This window comes from Rhincodon typus, chromosome 15 (assembly GCF_021869965.1).
Source record: "Rhincodon typus isolate 14 chromosome 15, sRhiTyp1.1, whole genome shotgun sequence".
Lineage (NCBI taxonomy): Eukaryota > Metazoa > Chordata > Chondrichthyes > Orectolobiformes > Rhincodontidae > Rhincodon > Rhincodon typus.
Genome location: NC_063346.1, coordinates 34,492,454 through 34,512,444, shown reverse-complemented (window position 1 = coordinate 34,512,444; position 19,991 = coordinate 34,492,454). Strand labels below are relative to the sequence as shown.

Below are 19,991 nucleotides of genomic sequence, written 5' to 3'. Positions count from 1 at the left end.
TCCGGAGGTTGGTGGGGTGGTACGTGAGGACGAGGGGGATTCTTTTTCGGTTCTTATTGCGTGGACGCGGTGTGAGGGATGAGGTGCACGAGATGTGGGAGACACGGTGAGGGTGTTAACTGAGTAGGGCCAGCACAATAGGCCGAATGGACTTCTCCCAAACTGTGTCATTCTGTAAAGTAAATGGCTCGGTACTGTTTCACTACCCCACCTGTTGCAGCTCCTTCTCGATCTCTCCCGCTTTAATGACGATAGGTCCCCGCACTGCGTACTCAGTGGCGCGGACCTGCGGGTTCATGTTAGCGATGCTGAGGACCCTGTCGCCATTCCTAGAGTGGTCCCGGAGAAGCGAGGCCGCCCCCTCCGTGATTAGGCTGGCAGCGGAGCCCTGGGCGCCGGCCAGACCCTCTCCACGGTCCGCGAACCACCAGCTCACCGGCAGCCTGGCCCAACACCGAGCGCTCCGGCCCGTCACCACTGCCCGCCTCGCCGGCGCAACCAGTGCGTACATTGCTGCGACTGCGGCCTCAGTCACTTCACTTCACTTCAGAACGGCTCCAGTGGAGCGGCATCGCCTTTCAAATCCACATCATTGTCAAATGTAGGTGCGTTTGTGTAGGGCACGCTGGGAATTGTAGTCCCAGAAAGGACACGTCACCTACGAAACTAGAACTCCCAGCAGGCCATCTGGCAATGACGCACGCGCACTCCCACCAACGAAGTCCAACGAATGCAGCCTCGAGCACTTAGTGGACCATTCAAAAATTCTTCATAATAACGTGACAAAGGCGCTGAGTTGAAGATTTTGTGTTAGAGCGATAGCGTCCAAACCTCTGAGCTGGGAGGTCAGGGTTCAACACCCGTCTGTGTTATTATCTTTTTTTCTTTATTCATTCATGGGATGAGGGCGTCGCTGGCCAGGCAACATTTAATGCCCATCCCAAATTGCCCAGAGGGCAGTTCAGAGTCGACCACGGTGGGTCTGAAGTCACATGTAAGCCAGACCAGGTAAGGATGGTAGTTCCTTCCCTAAAGGACATTAGTAAACCAGATGGGTTTTTCCTGACAATCAGCGATGGATTCACGGTCATTATTAGATTCTTAATTCCAGATTGTGGAATGATCATAGAATCCCTACAATGTGGAAACAGGCCATTCGGCCCAATGAGTTTACACCGTCCCTCCGAAGAGCATCCCACCCCAACTCAATCCCGTACCCCTGCATTTCCCCATGTCTAACCCACCTAACCTAAACATCCCTGGATACTACAGGCAATTTAGCATGCCAATCCACCTACTCTACACATATTTGGACTGTGGGAAGAAACCGGAGTACCTGGAGGAGACCCATGCAGACACGGGGAGAATGTGCAAACTCTACACGGTCAGTCACCCAAGAGTGGAATTGAACCTGGGTCCCTGGCACTGTATTTTATCGAATTCAAATTCCACCATCTGCCATGGCAGAATTCAAACCCATGTCCCCAGAACATTTCCTGAGTCTCTGGATTATCAATCCAGTGATAATACCACTAGGCCATTGCCTCCCCAATTATCTCCCAGAAGGGGAGAGAAACAGATTAACGATTGAGACATATGGTCCAACAGATCTTGAGTACTTTATAATGGGTGCCCGCTATGACCAATGTATCAATTTCTAAATATTATTTGGTTTGTTTCACTGGGCTTTGGACAGTTTGACTAGAAAGTGTGTGTAAAGTACTTGAGCAGGTCCCTTGTGGCACAGCTCTGAGCCAGAACATTGCCAGAACTTGTAGTGCCTCCACCTCTGAGCTAGGAGGCCCAAGTTCAAGTCCTATCTACTCCACAATCATGTTTCAACATGTCTGTCTGGTTGATTTTAACAATATTTATAAAATCATTGGCAATGTCCGAGGTGAATCATGAGCGTCTATCTCAATCCACAACAAAGTTATAATGTGTGTGAATTCATTCAAGGTGATGCAGAAAAGATTCAGGAGAATGCTTCCAGGAATGAGGAATATCAGTTAGGCTGACAGGTTTGCGAAGTTGGTTGACAGAAGTATTCAAAATCAGGAGGGTTCTTGGCCATGGCTCTTAAACAGAGGGAGAAACTGGTCTCCTCCGTGGTGGAAAGATTGTGCACCAGAGGGCATAGATTTAATATAATTGACAAAAAGGAAATAGTAACTTGAGGGAAACCTTTTCTCATGCCAAGAGTAGTTAGGAATTGGAAAGCACTGTGTGTATATTACCATCTTCTAATGGCATCAGAAAGTGTCTTCACCCACCCCAGGCCAGACAAGGTGGCTTCCAATGGTCTGGAATGGCAGTATAGGCCTGGTGCCTGGTGGGCCAGTCTCCCAGTGTGGCGGTCTCCTGATGGGGGATTCTTAGCCTGAATTGGCTTTCTTGTCCTGGCATGGAGGTCTGATACGGCGGCTTTCAGGTACTCCAGCAGCCCAGCATGAAGTCCTGCCCCGGAGATTTCATCTTCACATGGAGGTCTCGTCCTTGCTTCAGAGGCGGCTTCTGAGTCTTCTAAAAGCCCAGCTTGGAGATATAGTCCGGCGTGGCTGTCTTGACCCAGTGTTCCAGCATACCCCCAAATCCAGGAGTCATTAAGTGAACCGTGATGAACTTTTACTTTTTTCTCTTAATAACAACTTCTTCATTAATTCAGGTGCTATGGTGTGGTGACTTATAAAACGTGTCACTGTATTTTTTTTGTAAAAGTACACATGACATAAATTGCTATTCTATTCTATTCTATTCTATGCAGGACCAATTGAGACAGGCAAAAGCTACGTGGATCATTATCTCAAAAGGAAGAAGTTGCTGAGAATAGGCAGGGGGATGACATTAGGTGAATTGCTCCTTCAGAGATGGGCGTTTGAGTAGATTGTACCTGTAGTTGTTGGAATATAGATGAATGAGAAGCAATCTTATTGAAACATACAAGATTCTTAAGGTCTTGACAGTGTAGATTTGAAAAGGTTTCTCCTTGTGGGAGAGCCTAGGACCAGAAGGCATAATCTCAGAACAAGGAGTCACACATTTAAAACAGATGAGGGGGGATTTCTTCTTACAGAATAAATCTTTTGAATTCTTTACCTCAGTGGCCTGCTGAGCGTGTGTTGTTAAGAATATTCAAGGCCAAGATAGGCAGATTTTTAATCAGTAAAGGAATCAAGCATTATGGGGAAAGGCAATAAAGTGGTGCTGATGATGATCATATCAACCACAATCTTATTAAATAACAGAGCAGACTCAATGGGCTGAATGGCCTATTTCTATTCTGGTGTTTTATATCTTATGGTAAATGGTTTCCTCCTGTACTGTAATCATTCATGGTTTGATTATTCTAATTTATGCCTACAATACCATACAAATCAATGAAGTAATAGCTTTAGAAATAACAAAAATTATGATGAAACATTTCACTGAATATACTGACATTTGCAAATTGTTACTTTTAATCAGTTATCTATATAAAATAGAACAGTGATTATAGAAAAGCATAACACTACTGCAAAGTTCCAACACTTTCTGTTTCTTTTTCAGAACATTGTACATTCTGGCAATCAGTAAAAAACGAAGAAATACAGGAAATACTTAGCAGGTCACATAGTGTTTGTAGAGAGAAAAATAATATTAACAATTCAGGTTGACCTTTAATCAGAAACCAATTTTAAGCAAATACAGAAGCTGAGAAATGGGTTAATAACAAAAGGGAAGGTTTGTGATAGCTGGAAGGCAGGAGAGATTAAATGACAAAAGGAATAATGGTGCAAGGCGAAAGGAGGTGTAAATGGGATATATAAAGAATTAAAAATGGATCTGGAGGAGATGCAAACAGCAACAATAGAATCCTTATCAAGAAGTGCTGTATGACAAAGTGGGATGACCATAATTTAAAGTTGTTGATCTGACGTATGCAGAACAAAATGTGTCTATTTTTCTGCAAACTCATAATCTTAAATTGTTAATTTAAAAGTATGTAAAGTACCTAATCGAAAAGGAATTGTTGCTCCTTGAGTTTCCATTGATTTTCAATGGAACAATGCAGAAACTTGAGAAAGATGGGTTGGAGAAAAGGTTGGAGAATTAAGGTGACAGTCACCCAGAGGCTTAGAGATGAAACAAAGGTTCCACAAAGCAATTTCCTTGATTCCAAGATGGTTGCAGGGTGGCAGAGCTGCGTGCAGGCTCTTGCCTGGTGCTCATCTGCTTTCTTTCTTTTCTTTTTACTTCTGTTCTTTCTCTTTCTTTTTTTCTTTCATTTTTCTTTTCTTTGGTGGGTTAATTGGCGGCATCAGTGCGGCAGTGAGAGCGGGCCATGCGTGGATTGGCAGCAGCCTCCTGGCGGTCGGAAATGGATATGGCACTTCCTGGCAATTGGAGGTGGTGGCAGAAGCAGCCTGGACGTCCTCCCAGCGGAGACAGCAAAGCTCTTGCAGCCATCAGAGGCAGCGGTGGCAAGAGCAGCAGAGTCTTCGAGATGGCGGTGACAGCAAGACAATGTCTCGGAGGAGGGCGGCTGGAGTGGGACCTTGGTGCTGTGGTGGCCTGGCTTGGCCTGGCAGCAGAGCCAGGGACTCCTGGTTGTAGTTGGGCAAGAGTGGGGGCTCCTGGCATTGGAGGTGGTGGCTGCAGTGGCAACGGGGTGGTGTGCCCAGAGCAGGACTCCTGGCATCTTCGAGGCGGCAGCAGAGCTAGGGACTCCTGATTGAAGTCACAGTAGGTCGAGAGCGCAGACTCCTGGTTACCAGCGAAGCGATGGTGGCAGCTGGTAGCAGGGCGCGTGTGGGTCCACCATGGGACTCAGTGATACTGTCAGTGAGATAGGCCAAGTGGCAAAGAGCTGGCGCCTAAAGAGCGGAGACTCCTACGATGGTGGGTCCAGAGCCGACGGCGGTGGAGGAGGGGTGGTGGCGCAGGTGTCATGTCGCTGGTGGGCTGACTGAAGACTCGTGGTGGAGGCAGCAGAGCGAAGATAGACTCTCTGTTATATCTTTTTATCCTTAAACTATCCAAATGGCGCCAGATTGTGGCAACAGTTCAAGCTTTTCACTGTATTTTACTGTATTATTCACTGTAAAATGCAAGTGACAATAAATCATTCAAATTCAATAAGCTACATTGGCTCTCCATAATGCAGAGCAAACAGGGGAGAGGAAAACACAAGTTATATGATACAATGTTAAAGACACACAGAAACAATGAAACAAAAACAAAAATTGCTAGTGAAACTCAGTGGGTCTGGCAGCATTTGCGGGAAGAAAGCAGACTTAACATTTTAAACCTGGTGACTGTTAACCTGGGATTAAAAGAACATAAATGAGTGAAGATGGCAGGACAAGCTGTGAAGGCTGATTTTAAAAAAATCACATTGGATTTTTAGGTTTATTATTGGAAGCATTAAGCAAGAAATGAGGAAATTATGCAAAACAGGTTTGAGCATGCAGAGTTTGAATCTTGGCAATACATTTTTGGAAATATGCCAAGAGGGTGGAGGAGAGATTTACTGGTGTGGGGACTTCAGTTATGTGGAGAGATTAGAGTTGTTTTTGTTGGAATAAAGGGCCTGATCCTGTGCTAAACTGCACTATGTTCTATGTTAATAAGGAAGTTTAGCAGGTTTTTATATTATTGTTCAAAATTAGGAACAGGTTGTTCGGTAAATAAGAAGAATCTATTTTCACAGCCAGACTTAAACAAACTTAAGTTTCTGAAGAAGTCACACTGGACATGAAACATTAACTCTGTTTCTCTCTCTACAGATGCTGCCAGACTTGCTGAGTTTCTCCAGTATTCTAACAGGAGGCTGGAAAACCACAGCAAGCCAGGCAGCATCTGGAGGAGGAGAAGTCAACGTTTCGGGTATTACACTTGTTCAGGAGTCCTGGCTTGCTGTGTTTTTCCAGCTTCCTGTTTGTCTACCGTGGATTCCAGCATCTGCAGTTTTTTGTCTCTAACCTTCTCCAGTATTCTCTCTACTTGTAACAAATTTAAGCACCTGGATTTTTACTTTATATCACAACAGTCATTTCAAAGACAAAGCATTGAATAGCTGCTATATTATGAAACAGCTTATGATAGAAGTGTTTCTTTTTAGTTAGTGCCCTCTATTGTTCACTATCAACATAGCAACGAAAAAATAAGAATACAATAGAGTTTATAAAAACTATAGCGCATTTGTTGCTACCACAATTGCAAGGGTGACTCTCACTGCCCATACAGTAGCAGTACCTGAGACGTCACTACCAGCAGCGCTGCAGCAAGGTGGCTGCATCAAAGAATAGGAGCAATACCATCAGTGTTTATTAAATATTTTACATTAATTCAAATCTTGGCATTGCTATTTGCTCATTGCCCCACTCCAAGTACTATTTGCCCCGCATACAATCCCTCACTGCCTCCCCGCTCAGTGCCAGTTTCCAGCTCAAGGTGCATATTATGTCAGCAGCACCAACTTTCTCCGTCAGTGCAGTGGCAGAAGATACTCTGTTTCTTTTAAGTTAATTAATTGTCACATTTCAGAAGCTGATCAGTTTTGAATGGAACAAATTACTGGAAAAATTACTTTAAATGTATTTTTAAAGCATAGCATATTATTGCAAGAATGAAAAGGTTGTCTGATCTGGTTTTGTCACTGCCATCTTCTGAGACACCACGCTGATTGGGTAGTTTCGTTACCACCAGAACATAGACCACTGTCAAAGTACGCGAAGTTCCCCAATTTACTTGACTTCCAGACACAGATTAGTAGATAATGCAGACCAAGTTTCAGTACTGAACAAGAGTTACTATTCATTACAAGTAATTAGACTCTAACTATAGGTAAACAGTTATAAACTGCTGTCATATAATGCTATTAATTAAAACTCTAATCCCTTTATAAACTCCCCTTACACACATAAACACACACAAACAAATAGTAAAATAGGTTATGGACAGAGGGAAGAAGTGGAAAGACAGTTCAATAGTCTTTGTTCTCAGGTTCTGTTGTTGAGATGATCTTTATGACTGTTGTAAAAAATCTGAAAGAACTGTAGATCCTGGAAATCCGAAACAAAAACAGAAATTGCTGGACAAACTCAGAACTAGTTCTGAACAAGGGTCACTGGACTTGAAACATTAACTCTGCTTTCTCTCCAGAGATGCTGCCAGATCTGTTGAGTTTTTCCAGCAATTTCTGTTTTTGTGTATAGACCACCATCTTTTTCCAGATACTTCCACTGGTTGCTAAGAAACACAAGGTGGCTGGTTCTTATAAAAAGGCTCTGACTTATCAGTTAAAAGTTACAGCTTGCAACAGCTGTTGGAGGAAAGATAAACTGGTTCTTCAGTTTTACGGTGAGTTTAAAACGGCTGAACCACACTTCAGCTAGGGAAGAACTTTTTAAAAATTCATTCACAGGATCAAGGTGTCACTGGCTCAGCCAGTATCTATTGCCCATCCCTAACTGAGAGGGAAGAGTTAGCCACATTGCTGCGGGTCTGGAGTTACATGCAGGCCAGACCAATTAAGGATGGCACATAAACCACAAGAACTGCGGATGCTGTAAATCAGGAACAAAAACAAAGCAGCTGGAAAAGCTCAGCAGGTCTGGCAGCATCTGTGAAGGAAAAAACAGAGTTAACGTTTTGGGAAACTGTTTTTTCCTTCACAGATGCTGCCAAACCTGCTGAGCTTTTCATAAGAACATAAGAACTAGGAGCAGGAGTAGGCCATCTGGCCCCTCGAGCCTGCCCCGCCATTTAATAAGATCATGGCTGATCTTTTTGAGACTCAGCTCCACTTACCCGCCCACTTACCATAACCCTTAATTCCTTTACTGTTCAAAAATTTATCGAGCCTTGCCTTAAAAATAGTCAGCGAGGTAGCTTCAACCACTTCACTGGGCAGGGAATTCCACAGATTCACAACCCTTTGGGTGAAGAGGTTCCTCCTGACATCAATCCTACATCTGCTTCCCTTTATTTTGAGGCGATGCCCTCTAGTCCTAGTTTCACCTGCAAGCGGAAACAACCTCCCTGCCTCCACCTTATTTATTCCCTTCATAATCCTATATGTTTCTATAAGATCTCCCCTCATTCTTCTGAATTCCAATGAGTATAATCCCAGTCTACTCAGTCTGTCCTCATAATCCAACCCCCTCAACTCTGGAATCAACCGAATGAATCTCCTCTGCACCCCCTCCAGTACCAGTGTATCTCTTCTCAAGTAAGGAGACCAAAACTGCACACAGTACTCCAGGTGTGGCCTCACCAGGACCCTATACAGCTGCAGCATAGCCTCCCTGTTTTTAAACTCCATCCCTCGAGCAATGGCAGACAAAATTCCATTTGCCTTTTTAATTACCTGCTGCACCTGCAATCCTACTTTTAGCGATTCATGCACAAGGACACCCAAGTCCCTCTGCACAGCAGCGTGCTGCAATTTTTTTACCATTTAAAACATAGTCCATTTTGCTGTTATTCCTACCAAAATGGATGACCTCACACTTATCAACATTGTACTCCATCTGCCAGACCTTTGCCCACTTACTTAGACTATCTATATCCCTCTGCAGACTTTGCTCTACCACTCACCTTAGTGTCATCTGCAAATTTTGACACACCACACTTAGTCCCCAACTCCAAACCATCTGTGTAAATTGTAAACAATTGCGGTCCCAACACTGATCCCTGAGGCACACCACTAGTTACTGACCGCCAACCAGAAAAACACCCATTTACCCCTACTCTTTGCTTTCTACTGGTCAACCAATCCTCTATCCATGCCAATACATTACCTGTAATAGCATTCACCTTTGTCTTATGTAGCAGCCTTTGGTGTGGCACCTTGTCAAATGCCTTCTGGAAATCCAGATACACCACATCCACAGGTTCCCCATTGTCCACCATGCAAGTAATGTCCTCAAAGAATTCCACCAAATTAGTTAAACATGACCTACCCTTCATGAAGCCATGCTGGGTGTTCCCAATGGGACAATTTATATCCAAATGTCTTGCTATTTTCTTCCTTAATGATAGCAACTTCATTTTTGTTCCTAATTAAGGATGGCAGTTTCCTCTTGGAAAGGGCATTAGTGAACCAGATGGAATTTTCCTGACAATTCACATTATTAGACTGTTAATTCCAGATTTTTTTTTGCTTGAATTCAAATTCCACTGTTTGCTGTGGCAGGATTTGAACCCAGGTTCTCAGAACATTACCTGGATCTCTGGATTATTGGTCCAGCGATGATACCACTAGGCCACCATCTCCTCCCTCTCTTGTGCTGTCTTCTTAACTTAATAAGACCATAGAAATATAAAACAGGAATAGGCTATTCAGCTCATTGAGTCTGCTCCACCATTCAATAGGATCATGGCTGATCCCGACATTCCTAATGTCCACTTTCTAGCCCTTTCCCCAAAACCCTTAATTACCCTCATGATGATGAATCTGTCTACTTCCCTACTCTTACACTCTAACCCCCTTGAGCCAAAAAGGGCCAACATTCCATTCGCCTTTCTGATTACCTCCTGTACCTGAGGGCTAGCTCTCTGTGCTTTGTGCACAAGCACACTGCTCCCTCCCCACACCAAGTCCCTTTGTGTTGCAGCTTTCTGATTTTTCTCCATTTAAATAATACCCTGTTCTTTTGTTCTTCCTTCCAAAATGAAAATCTTCACATTTCCCCACATTATTCATCTTTTGCCAAATTTTTGCCCACTTACTTAACCTACACATATCTCTCTGTAAACTGTATCCCTCTCAACTTGCCTTTCCACCTATTTTTGTTTTGTCTGCAAATTTGGGTACATTTGCTTCTTTCTTCAAGCCATTAATACTTATTGTAAACAATTGCAGACCCAGCATTGATCACTGTGGAATCTCACTAGTTACAGGTTGCTAATCTGAAAAAGAACCCTCTATCCCCACTCACTGTTTCCTGCCCATGAGCCAGTTCGCTATCTATGCCACAATGTTATCTCCAACACCTTGGGCCCTTAGCTTATGAGCTAACGTTTTCTGAAGTACCTTGTGGAATCCCATTTTAGAAGTCCAAATACACCATATCCACTGGTCCCCCTCTATCCATTCTGGTTGAGATTTCTTTGAAAAACTACAATAAATTAGTCAAACATGATTTCCATTTTGTGAAGCCATGCTGACTCTGCTTGATTAGATTATGATTTTCAAAATGTTCCCAGTGGGACGATACTATGGCTTTAAGAGGTGCATTTTGTCCTGGTTTTGTTTTGAAGAGCAGCTTTAAGACAGAGGTGATGAGCTCTCTCTTTGAATCCAATAAAGTAAACAGCTTGTGAGGCCTTGGTGTTTTAACAATAGATGCAGCCTGAATGGGTGGGGTCAAGCTGACCAACAGCCAGGATTTTTAATTTTAGTTTTTCAATGGCATTTGCTGGGGTCCTGAAGCTGGGTTTGGAAGCTGCAGTACATCTCTACCTGTTACTCTCTCTCTGAGTTTTTTCTTGATGCTTTTCTCCCTGGACTGGAGAATTGCCTGTGAGACAATCTATTTGACTGAATTTGCCTTTGCCAAGGGTGTGTTTATGGGGTGTTACTATACTGGAACAGTTACTGTTTAGTCATTAAATAATCTATTATTCTGTTAACTTCTCCAGTAGAGTTAAGTTATTCCAATTTCTTCTTTCTTTTGTTATATATTAACTATAGTGTATGAATAAAATGTGTTTTGCTTCAAATCTGGTAGTTTGACCAATCAAATTGCATCAGGGACACAACACAATGCCTGGCAATTGCCTTTAAAATAAGCAAAAGTTAGGGTCTAGGTTATCTTCTTAATATATTTTGAGGGGGTTTGGTCTGGTCCATAACACCAACTTCAAGCTGTTCTGTTGCCCAAGAACCAATCACACAGTTGTTGGCATGCAAAAACGTCTCTATCATTGATAACTAGTCACAAGCCCATAGACCAATCAACTTAATGCCAATAAAAGCTGCATCTGTACACCCATCGTCTTCAAACTGTCTGCAAATCAAACTTCAATTACTGCTTGTTCAAACAACTGTAATGATGCTTGCCATGGTATCTGGTTACTTGCTTTTCAAAATTGCAGCCACTCTTTCAAACACTGGTTTTAAAACAGCTTTTCCTCATCTCAGTCCACAGTTTTTAAAAACACAAAATAAAATGACACAGTCCTTACATAACTGTATGACAGGATCCCCTATCTCCTTTTCTTGCAGGGCTCTCAGATATTATTTGTGAACCATTGCTTGTTGGAGTCATACAGCACAGAAACAGACCCTTTGGTCCAACTTGCCTGTGTGGACCAGACATCCCAATTTGACCTAGTCCCATTTGCCAGCATTTCACCCATATCCCTCTCAACCCCTCCTATTCATATAATCATCCAGCCTTTTAAATGTTGTAATTGTACCAGCCTCCACCATTTCCTCTGGCAGCTTGTTCCATACATGCACCACCCTCTGCGTGAAAAAGTTGTCCCTTGGATCATTTTTAAATCTTCCCCTTTCACCTTAAACCTATATCCTCCAGTTTTGGACTCCCCCATCCTATGAAAAGGACCTTGGCTATTCGTCCTATCCATGCTCCTCATGATTTTATAAACCTCGACAAGGTTGCCCCTCAACCTCTGACACTCCATGGAAAACACAGCCAGCCTGTTCAGCCTCTCCCTATAACTCAAACCCTCCAGTCCCAACAACATCCTTGTAAATATTTTCTACACCTCTCAAGTTTAACAACATCTTTCCTATAGAAGGGCGATCAGAATTATATGCACCTTTCTAAAAATGGCCTCACCAATGATGTCCCAATTCCTATACTCAATATTCTGACCAATGAAGGCAAGCATGCCAAATGCCTTCTTCACCACCCTGTCTATCTGCAACTCCACTTTCAAGGAACTATGCACCTGCACTCCTTGATCTCTTTGTACAGCAACACTCCCCAGGGCCCTACCATTAATTGTACATCCTGTTCTGTTTGCCGTACCAAAATGTAACACCTTACATTTATCTAAATTAAACACATTGCCCCATCTGATCAAGGTCTGATTGTACTCTACGATAATCTTCTTTGCTGTCAACTACATTACCTAGTTTGGTGTCATCTGCAGACTTACTAACCATACTGCCTATATTCACATCCAAATCATTTATATAAACAATGAAAAGCAGTGGACCCAGCAATGATCCATGTGGCTCACCACTGGTCACAGGCCTCCAGTCCAAAATGCAACCCTCCACCCACCACCACCACCCTCTGTCTCCTACCTTCAAGCCAATTTTGTATCCAATTGGATAGCTGCCCCAGATCCCATGTGATCTAATCTTAATAATCAGTCTACCATGCAGAACCCTGTCTAACGTTTTGCCGAAGTCCACATAAGACGTTGTGGTCAAAGGTTATTTTTGCGTACATTTCTCCATGAGGATCAGGTGGGCATGATACAGTCCAACTGTATATAGCATCCAAAGTTATGTAGCCACACCCATCCTACACTGGGTTTTTCAAGGACTGTCAATCTTACACATATACAAATCTGAGTGGAGGAAGAGGGGTTGGTTCCCGGAGAACGAGATGGTTTCGTTCCTACTGGTGAAGGCAGATCATGTCCAGAGCGGGTTTAGTGGAGTCGTTTTGGGTCCACAACAGGAGGGTCAGTTCCTGGAAGAGGTAAAAGGGAGTCAGCTTCTGGTGCGAAATGGGATGATGCCAGGAGGGATGAAGGATTGTCATGTCCAGAATGGGTAAAGGGGAGCGAGGTCATGTCAGGAGTGGGAGGAGGAGGAGGATCGGGCCTGGGCGGGGGGCGAAGAGAAGTCGGCTCCCAGAGGAAAAGTGGGGTTGGATGCAGAGCAGGTGGAGTGTTTGGGTCTGGAGTGAAAGGAAGAGGATCAGGCCTTGAGGGGAGAAGGGAATTGGCACGTGATGATGGGTCAGGTGTGAAATGGGTGGATGGGAGGGTCTGAAGTGGGTGAAGGGGTAGGTAGTTGGGTCCAAGACAGGTGAAGGGGGATAGATATATAAGCTGTTAGACCTGGCATGGGCTGAATGGGGTCAGGCTCTGGAGGGTGAAAGAGGATTAGGACAGGAGGGGGTGAATTGGAATCGGGTCACGTCAGGAATAGGTGAAAGGGGTGGTCAGGTCCTAAGAGATTGGAGGGGGTCAGGTTTAGAATGGGGGAAAGGGTATTGGGTCTCGAGTGGGGGATGAGTGTGGTGTAAGTGGCCCAGGGGAGATGGCAGCTGGGAATTATGAAGTAAGTAGAAGGAGAATTGAATCATTACTCAGGAGTTAGGCAATGTATTTAGCTTTTCCTGATAACTACATATTTTCATCTGTACCCTCTCAATTCTTTGATTTGAATGGAGACTTTCAGAGGATTCCAGGCCTTGGGGAATTGCCCATTCGAATCTTGAAGTTCCCGGGCAATTACCTCAAAGTTTGCTATGACAGGGATTCTGCAGGGTCCTACATGCAACCCCCATATATGTGGAAAAACAACTGACAGGCCATCGCAAAATTTGGGCATTTGTGTTTCTGTACCAAAGGTCTACTCAGAGTTTGGGGCAGCCTCACACAAAAGTGGCTGTCAGAATAAGAGCAATGTTGGGTTTTTTTACTTTTGTCTAGAGATTTGTACATTGTGTCCCATCCAGACAAAGCAAAAGAAAGTTTGGATGATCATTACAGTGCAGGAGTGAGGAAAGGGCCATGTACTGTAACACTGAGAATATTTCATATCTGATGACTAATTCTTACCTGCAATGGAAAGAGAACATTACTATATTCATGAGTGTAAAGAGGTACCATTCAGCTCATCTCTGGCAAAAGCAACTTTCTGAGAAAACAAACGTAGCCATAGTTAGCACCGTTAAAATTAGAATATGATGCACACTTACAAGATAGTTTTAATCAAACACACTTATTATCTTCAAGTAGTGATGTGACTGTCTGCACAGAAAAGTGTGTGCGCTGTTGTTCGGCTCTTAAAAGGTCCCAAAATTATTATGGCATTTATTCTGGGCAACTTTGCCCCAGAAAGAGGCATAGTCATGGAGTATGTAACAATAATCTTAATCTTTATTATACCAAAACAATTATCACAATACTTTGGAGTATCAGTCAACATACGTTTTATTTAGTTCTACCAGTACTTCCTTATAGCCCCTGCTGTTAGTAAAATGCATGATATGTGCCTTCGAACTCTGAACCATGTGCTCTTTCTAAGTGCTTCCTCGCGTGGAGGTTGTGAGGTTGATTGGCTTCAGTATTGCATATTGTCTGCTCAAGCCTCCATATTATCTAGCATGTGAGAAGACATTTCAGCAGGGCAGTTGGGATGAATAGATCTAACATCAATCTGTGAAACATCAGTATCATTCATGCCAGATTCTGTTATACTTTTGATGTGAGGGAAGCAGGCTTGAGCAGAAATGGTGGAAAATTGTTTGAACACTGAGAATCTCACTCCAATAACCTGTAACTGCTGGTTCTTTAATTGCATTATCTGGCTTGGTGTCAATATTTTACTTCTTAACGTTCCTGTGAAGCACCTTGGGAATTTTATTACATTATGGGAACTATATAAATGCAAGTTGCTGTTGTTCTAAGGATGGCACAACTACAGTATACTGCATCATGCCATCACAGATACAGCCATAGTGATAAAGTCAGTAAAAACAGAAAGAACTACAGATGCTGTAAATCAAGAACAAAAACAGAAGTTGCTGGAAAAGTTAGCAGGTCTGGCAGCATCTGTGAAGAAAAATCAGAAGTTAATGTTTTGGGTCCAGTGACCCTTCCTCATTTGCTGCCAGACCTGCTGAGCTTTTCCAGCAACTTCTGTGTGTGTGAGAGAATCAATTATTGTGTTGCAAGAAAGCAAACAAGCACAGGCAAATTCACAGTAATTATTCCAGAGCAATTGAAAGCTGTACAGGTTTCTGTATAAAATCAAGATAAATAATGAATAGGCACCCTCATCTGTAGTCACCTTTCCTGTCTTTTGCAGCTTGCATCATTTTCAGCCATTAAAACTGATGGCTGGAAAATTCAGCTGACCATGAGGACCTGATGGCATCAATACCTTAATGACTGATACATATTGTGGTGCCATGAAGCTCTGCTTCACAACTACAATATTGTAAAATTTATCTCAGATCCAATATAAAAACTGAAATGGGATTTTACCTCCAAAGAAACCTACCATCATAGAATGATTAATTTAGTCTCTCTATACTTTTGCAGAAATTGCATCTAATGTCTGCTGCATACTACCTATTGAAATTAAATTACTGTAACAGGATGCATATTATAGTATACCATTACAACAGAGTGTTTTAAAGCGCTTCAGAAATAATGAATTATTAATCTTAGTGTGCATTGACTGTTATGGAGACAAATCATATGTCAATATGTTCATAGTTACCATACTATTTTAGCAAAATATTGGGTCAAATTAGAATGATTGATATTAGAAACATGTATGTTTAAAATTACTTCAATATTACTCAAACAAATCATTCACTTGTTATTTTAAACAAATATTACATCATATGATTCCTACTATTGTTGCTTGGATACACCGAAAGTAAAATTATTAGCCCCCGAAATGGTGAAACATTGCTGATTGCCCCAATTATTCTGCAGGCTGAGCATGCACCACTTTGTCAACAGCATTATTAAAGATTCAAATACCCATCCTGGCTACTGTTCAATGAGCTGGGACACCCCTGCCAGACTGGGTCTGTACCCGAGGAAGTGAGCAAACCAAGAGGGAAAAACCGACTTGACCCTGCCCTCACAAATCTACCTACCACAAATGCCTTTGTCCATATAATATTGGTAGGAGTGACCACCACACAGTCCTTGCGGAAACATTATTTTTCCACGTGGAGGTTACCATTCATCATGTTGTGTAGCACTACCACTGTGATAAGTGGGATAGACTGAAAACAGATGTAGCAGCTCGAAATTGGTTATACGTTATTGCTATGGATTATATAGCAACAACAGAATTTTATTCAATCACAATCTGTAGTCTCTTGACTTGGCATGTTCCTCACTCAATCATTACCATCAAGCTGAAAGATCAAACATGGTTTGGCACACATAAAGCTAATGAAGCTACATCACAGGACTACATGCAAGCTTAACAGTAAAATAGTATCTGATATACAGAGCTAAACAATCCCGCAACGAATGGATCAGATCAAAACTCTGGTGCACTATCATATCTAATCATAAATGGTGGTGGACAATTAAAGAACTAAATGAGGGAAGAGGTTCCACAGAAATCCCCGTCCTCAGTGATGGGATAGCCCACCACACTGGTGCAATTGACAAAGCTGAAGCATTTGCAACCATGATTAGCCAGAAGTAACAAGTTGATGATGCATCTCACCCTCTTCATGAGGTCCTCATTATCACAGATGTCAATCTTCAGAAATTCGATTCACTCTGTATGATGTAAAGAAATGGCTCAACACACTGCATATAGCAAAGGTTATAATCCAAGAATAGTATTCTGGCTGTAGTATTAAAGAATTATGCTCCAAATCTAGCTACACTTTAACCAAGCTGATCTAGTATAGTCACTGCACTGCCATTAACTCAAGTGTGTCTTGAAAACTAAAAACAAGGGAAATCCAAGTGGGCCAATTACCATGCCTTTCAATCAGCATCACAATGACAGAAGATGTCATTCACAGTGCTATCAGGTAGGTGGCACATACTCAGCAATAAGCTGTTCAAGGATGATAATTTTGAGTCCAGCACTGTCAGTCAGCTCCAGACCCCATTTCACTCTTGGGCCAAATACTGACAAAAGATCTGAATTCAAAAGGTAAGGTGAAAGCAAATGCCCTTGATTTCAAGGTGGAACTTGAAAGAGAGCGGCATCAAGGGATCCTAGCATAACTGAATTTATTGGGAATTCTAGGAAAGCTCCCCATAGTGTGAAATAAAGCACAAAAGAAGCTAGTTGTGGTTTCTGGAGGTCAACTCTTTCTGGCCCATGACACCTTTGTAGGGGTTTCTCAGGTCAGCATTCTAGGCCCAACCATCTTTAGCTCCTTCACCAGTGACCTTCCCTCCATCATTACGTCAGAGGTGGGTTGCTGACTGATGGATGCACGGTGTCATTTGCAACTCCTTAGATACTGAAACAATTCAGATACAATAACACGGTGTTGCAATTAATTGCCACTGTCTTTTTTTGTCAATGAAACACTTGTTTAAAATGTAGGTGATCATCTGGGGACTTGTGTTGTTTTCATTTAGTGCATGCAGTTTTCAGTAATATAAACTTTCCATTCTTCACACAGAAAGTTAGACATGAGATAGTAGGAACTGCAGATGCTGGAGAATCTGAGATAACAAGGTGTAGAGCTGGATGAACACAGCAGGCCAAGCAGCATCAGTGGAGCAGGAAGGCTGACATTTCGGGCCTAGACCCTTCTTCAGAAATTCAGAAGTTATACATATTTTGCTTTTGTGTTGCTGTACCTCATCTAATGTTCATGTATATACTGGAGCAAGAATACTTCTGTTTAAACATGTTGAAAGCCAATACCTCATGCCCAAATTCTGCAAGACCTGGACAACATTCAGGCTTGATAAATAACAAATAACATTTGGATCATACAAATGCCAGATAATGGTTATTTTCAACAGGAGAAACTGTAACCATTTCCCCTTGCTGTTCAATATCACTGCTATTGCTGAATCCTCCAATATCAGTATCCTTGGAGTTATCACATAGCAGAAACTTAATCGGACCTGTCACATAGTTACTGTGGCTAAAACAGCAGGTGAAAGATTGGAAACTCACTTCCTTGTTCTCTAAAATATGTCCACCATCTACAAGGTCAAAGTCAGAAGTGCAAGGGATTACCTTTCATTTGGCTGGATGAATGCAATGGAGGTAACATGCAAGATTCTTCTCACCATCCAGGACGACTGAACTATTCACTTCCTCCATCACCACCACACAGTGGCATCCTGACAGAGCTTTATCAGAGCTCCTTTACTGTTGCTGGATTAAAATCTTATAATAACCCCATTCCTGAAAACATTATAGTTGTAACCTAAAGAAGGTTAATTCACAAGGAAAATTAGGGAGCAACAATATTGCTGTTGTTGCTCAGATCCCAGTAATGGATGAAGAATTTATAAAACTTATGAGTTGAAAGAATGCCAGTTTTTTCAGAAGCACCGCACACTTAATGTGAGAATTTTTGTTTTGCATTTTGTCCATTTATGTGGGTGAGTTAAGATGGGAAATTGATGAAATGTAGGCCTATTCCATTGGGTCTGTTGCCTTTGTGACATCTAGCAATCTTCCAGCATTATTAAATATAGAAGCAGTAAATCATGACATTTCTGTCATCATGAGTATAATATTACAAATATCCTATTTAGTAATCTGAATGAATGACCTGCTTTCCAACATTTAGACAGTAGTATTTTGTTATCGCTACTGTGTATACATTAACCTATAAGTGTTTTAGCAACACAAAAACAAAATATACATAACTGTCACAATTAGTAAAATGGAAAATCTATATACAGAAGACTGCAGGTAGTAAATGAAAACTGCACATATCCCCAGAGGACCATCTACATTTTTGGCAAGAGTGTAATGAACTGGGATGAAAATGACAATGGCAATTAATTGCAACACTGTGTTGCTGCTTACCGGTACCAGTGGTCACAACTATGAATGGATGATTTTCAAGCCTAGATAAAGATTACTATCAATTAATAATACTTCAAATATCAGGTTAAGGCATATTTTTAATACAAATCTTATTTAGTTAAAAATTGTGGAATATTTTGAGAATAGTGCAGCCACATAAATAACAATCATCCATTTTGGCAAAAAGTGCTGATTTTTCTTGTCCTTATCAAATGAAACCTAGCAAGATAGATTTTTTAAAAAAAAACACACTAATCATCCCGTTTTGAATTTATAAATGAATATACAGCATTCTGTATATTGCAGAATTTTGCCATCTTGCTCACTTGGGCAGTGACAATCAATTATATCTGTCCCGTACCTAACAAGTACAAGATAGATTTCCTGCCCTTCCAATTCTTTCCTTAAAAACGTGCAGGGCCCAAATATCCCTTCCAAGTGCAATAGCAATATACTTGTATTTCTTCCAAGTGTAGATACTGGCGTAATAGTAAACCCCCGGGTTTTCTGCTGCTATATTTTTGTAATGTAGGAGCTTCCTTCTGACAAATTTTCCATGCCTCTCTCCTTCATTTCTGCTATGACCATTTACACCTCCTCTCGACTATTGTTTGATTTTATATTTGTGTCATTAGCACCTCCTTTAGGCTTATAGCACAATCGCTTTTGTTATTTAATCACTCCTGCCGTCCACATTATCACATAGATCTTTCCCTTTTGTTTTATGTCGTCTTTAACCTGGTTTTGCATTTGCATAGCAACTTTACCAATCTCCAATCTGAAACATGAATGAAATAACCAGAACACTCTGGGAAAATTGAAGTTCCCTCTGTCGCCTGACCTGCTGAGTGTGTTTCCAGTACTTTCTCCTTTTAAATTCAGAATTCGAGCATCCCCCAAAATAGTTTGTGCACTTTTATTCTCCCGTCCGGTTTGCTAATTTTCAAACTCTGGCCGTCTGATGGAGGCTCCAAACCTGCATCCTTAAATTTGTTCTCTGCACAAGATGCCTGTTGCCAACATTTTCTCTGTCTTGCAGCTCTGAAACAACAAAAAAAGGCTAGCTGAAACCTGTCCACAGATGCTCCTTTGACCTGCTGAATATCGGCAGCATGCTGTGTTTTAGTTTCAATGTACTGGCAGTAAATGTACTTTGTTGATTTTTTGAAATCAGACCGATCAGTCACTAGGAGAACCACCTGAGCAAAGCAGTGTACAAGCTTCCGGATACAGAGCGCGCATGTATGTATATGCATGCATCCTTTATATTGGCGGGTGTGCGCGCACGCATCAG

At 42.0% G+C, this 19,991-nt stretch overlaps 1 protein-coding gene and 1 long non-coding RNA gene across 5 annotated transcripts in view; both read right to left on the bottom strand.

Moving 5' to 3' along the window:
* The window catches only part of gpt2 (glutamic pyruvate transaminase (alanine aminotransferase) 2), a 39,247-nt gene extending 38,577 nt beyond the window's left edge, over positions 1-670 (bottom strand). Inside the window, exon 1 of the mRNA XM_048606062.1 lies at positions 212-670. Within this exon, the coding sequence (XP_048462019.1) occupies positions 212-511 (300 nt within the window). The 5' untranslated portion in view covers positions 512-670. The remainder of the gene's footprint in view (positions 1-211) is intronic.
* A 2,764-nt stretch (positions 671-3,434) lies between these two features.
* On the bottom strand, positions 3,435-19,971 carry LOC125485057. 4 transcript variants are annotated; one of them, XR_007263816.1, is made up of 6 exons: positions 19,850-19,934; positions 19,539-19,738; positions 16,403-16,458; positions 13,759-13,837; positions 9,208-9,284; positions 3,493-5,077 (listed from the first exon to the last, which is right to left on the bottom strand). It is a non-coding gene; the product is annotated as an uncharacterized LOC125485057 (long non-coding RNA). The 4 variants fall into 4 exon arrangements; XR_007263815.1 differs by lacking the exon at positions 9,208-9,284 and having other exon boundaries at positions 3,435-5,077; XR_007263818.1 differs by lacking the exon at positions 9,208-9,284 and having other exon boundaries at positions 19,897-19,971.
* Between the last annotated feature and the right edge of the window lie 20 nt (positions 19,972-19,991).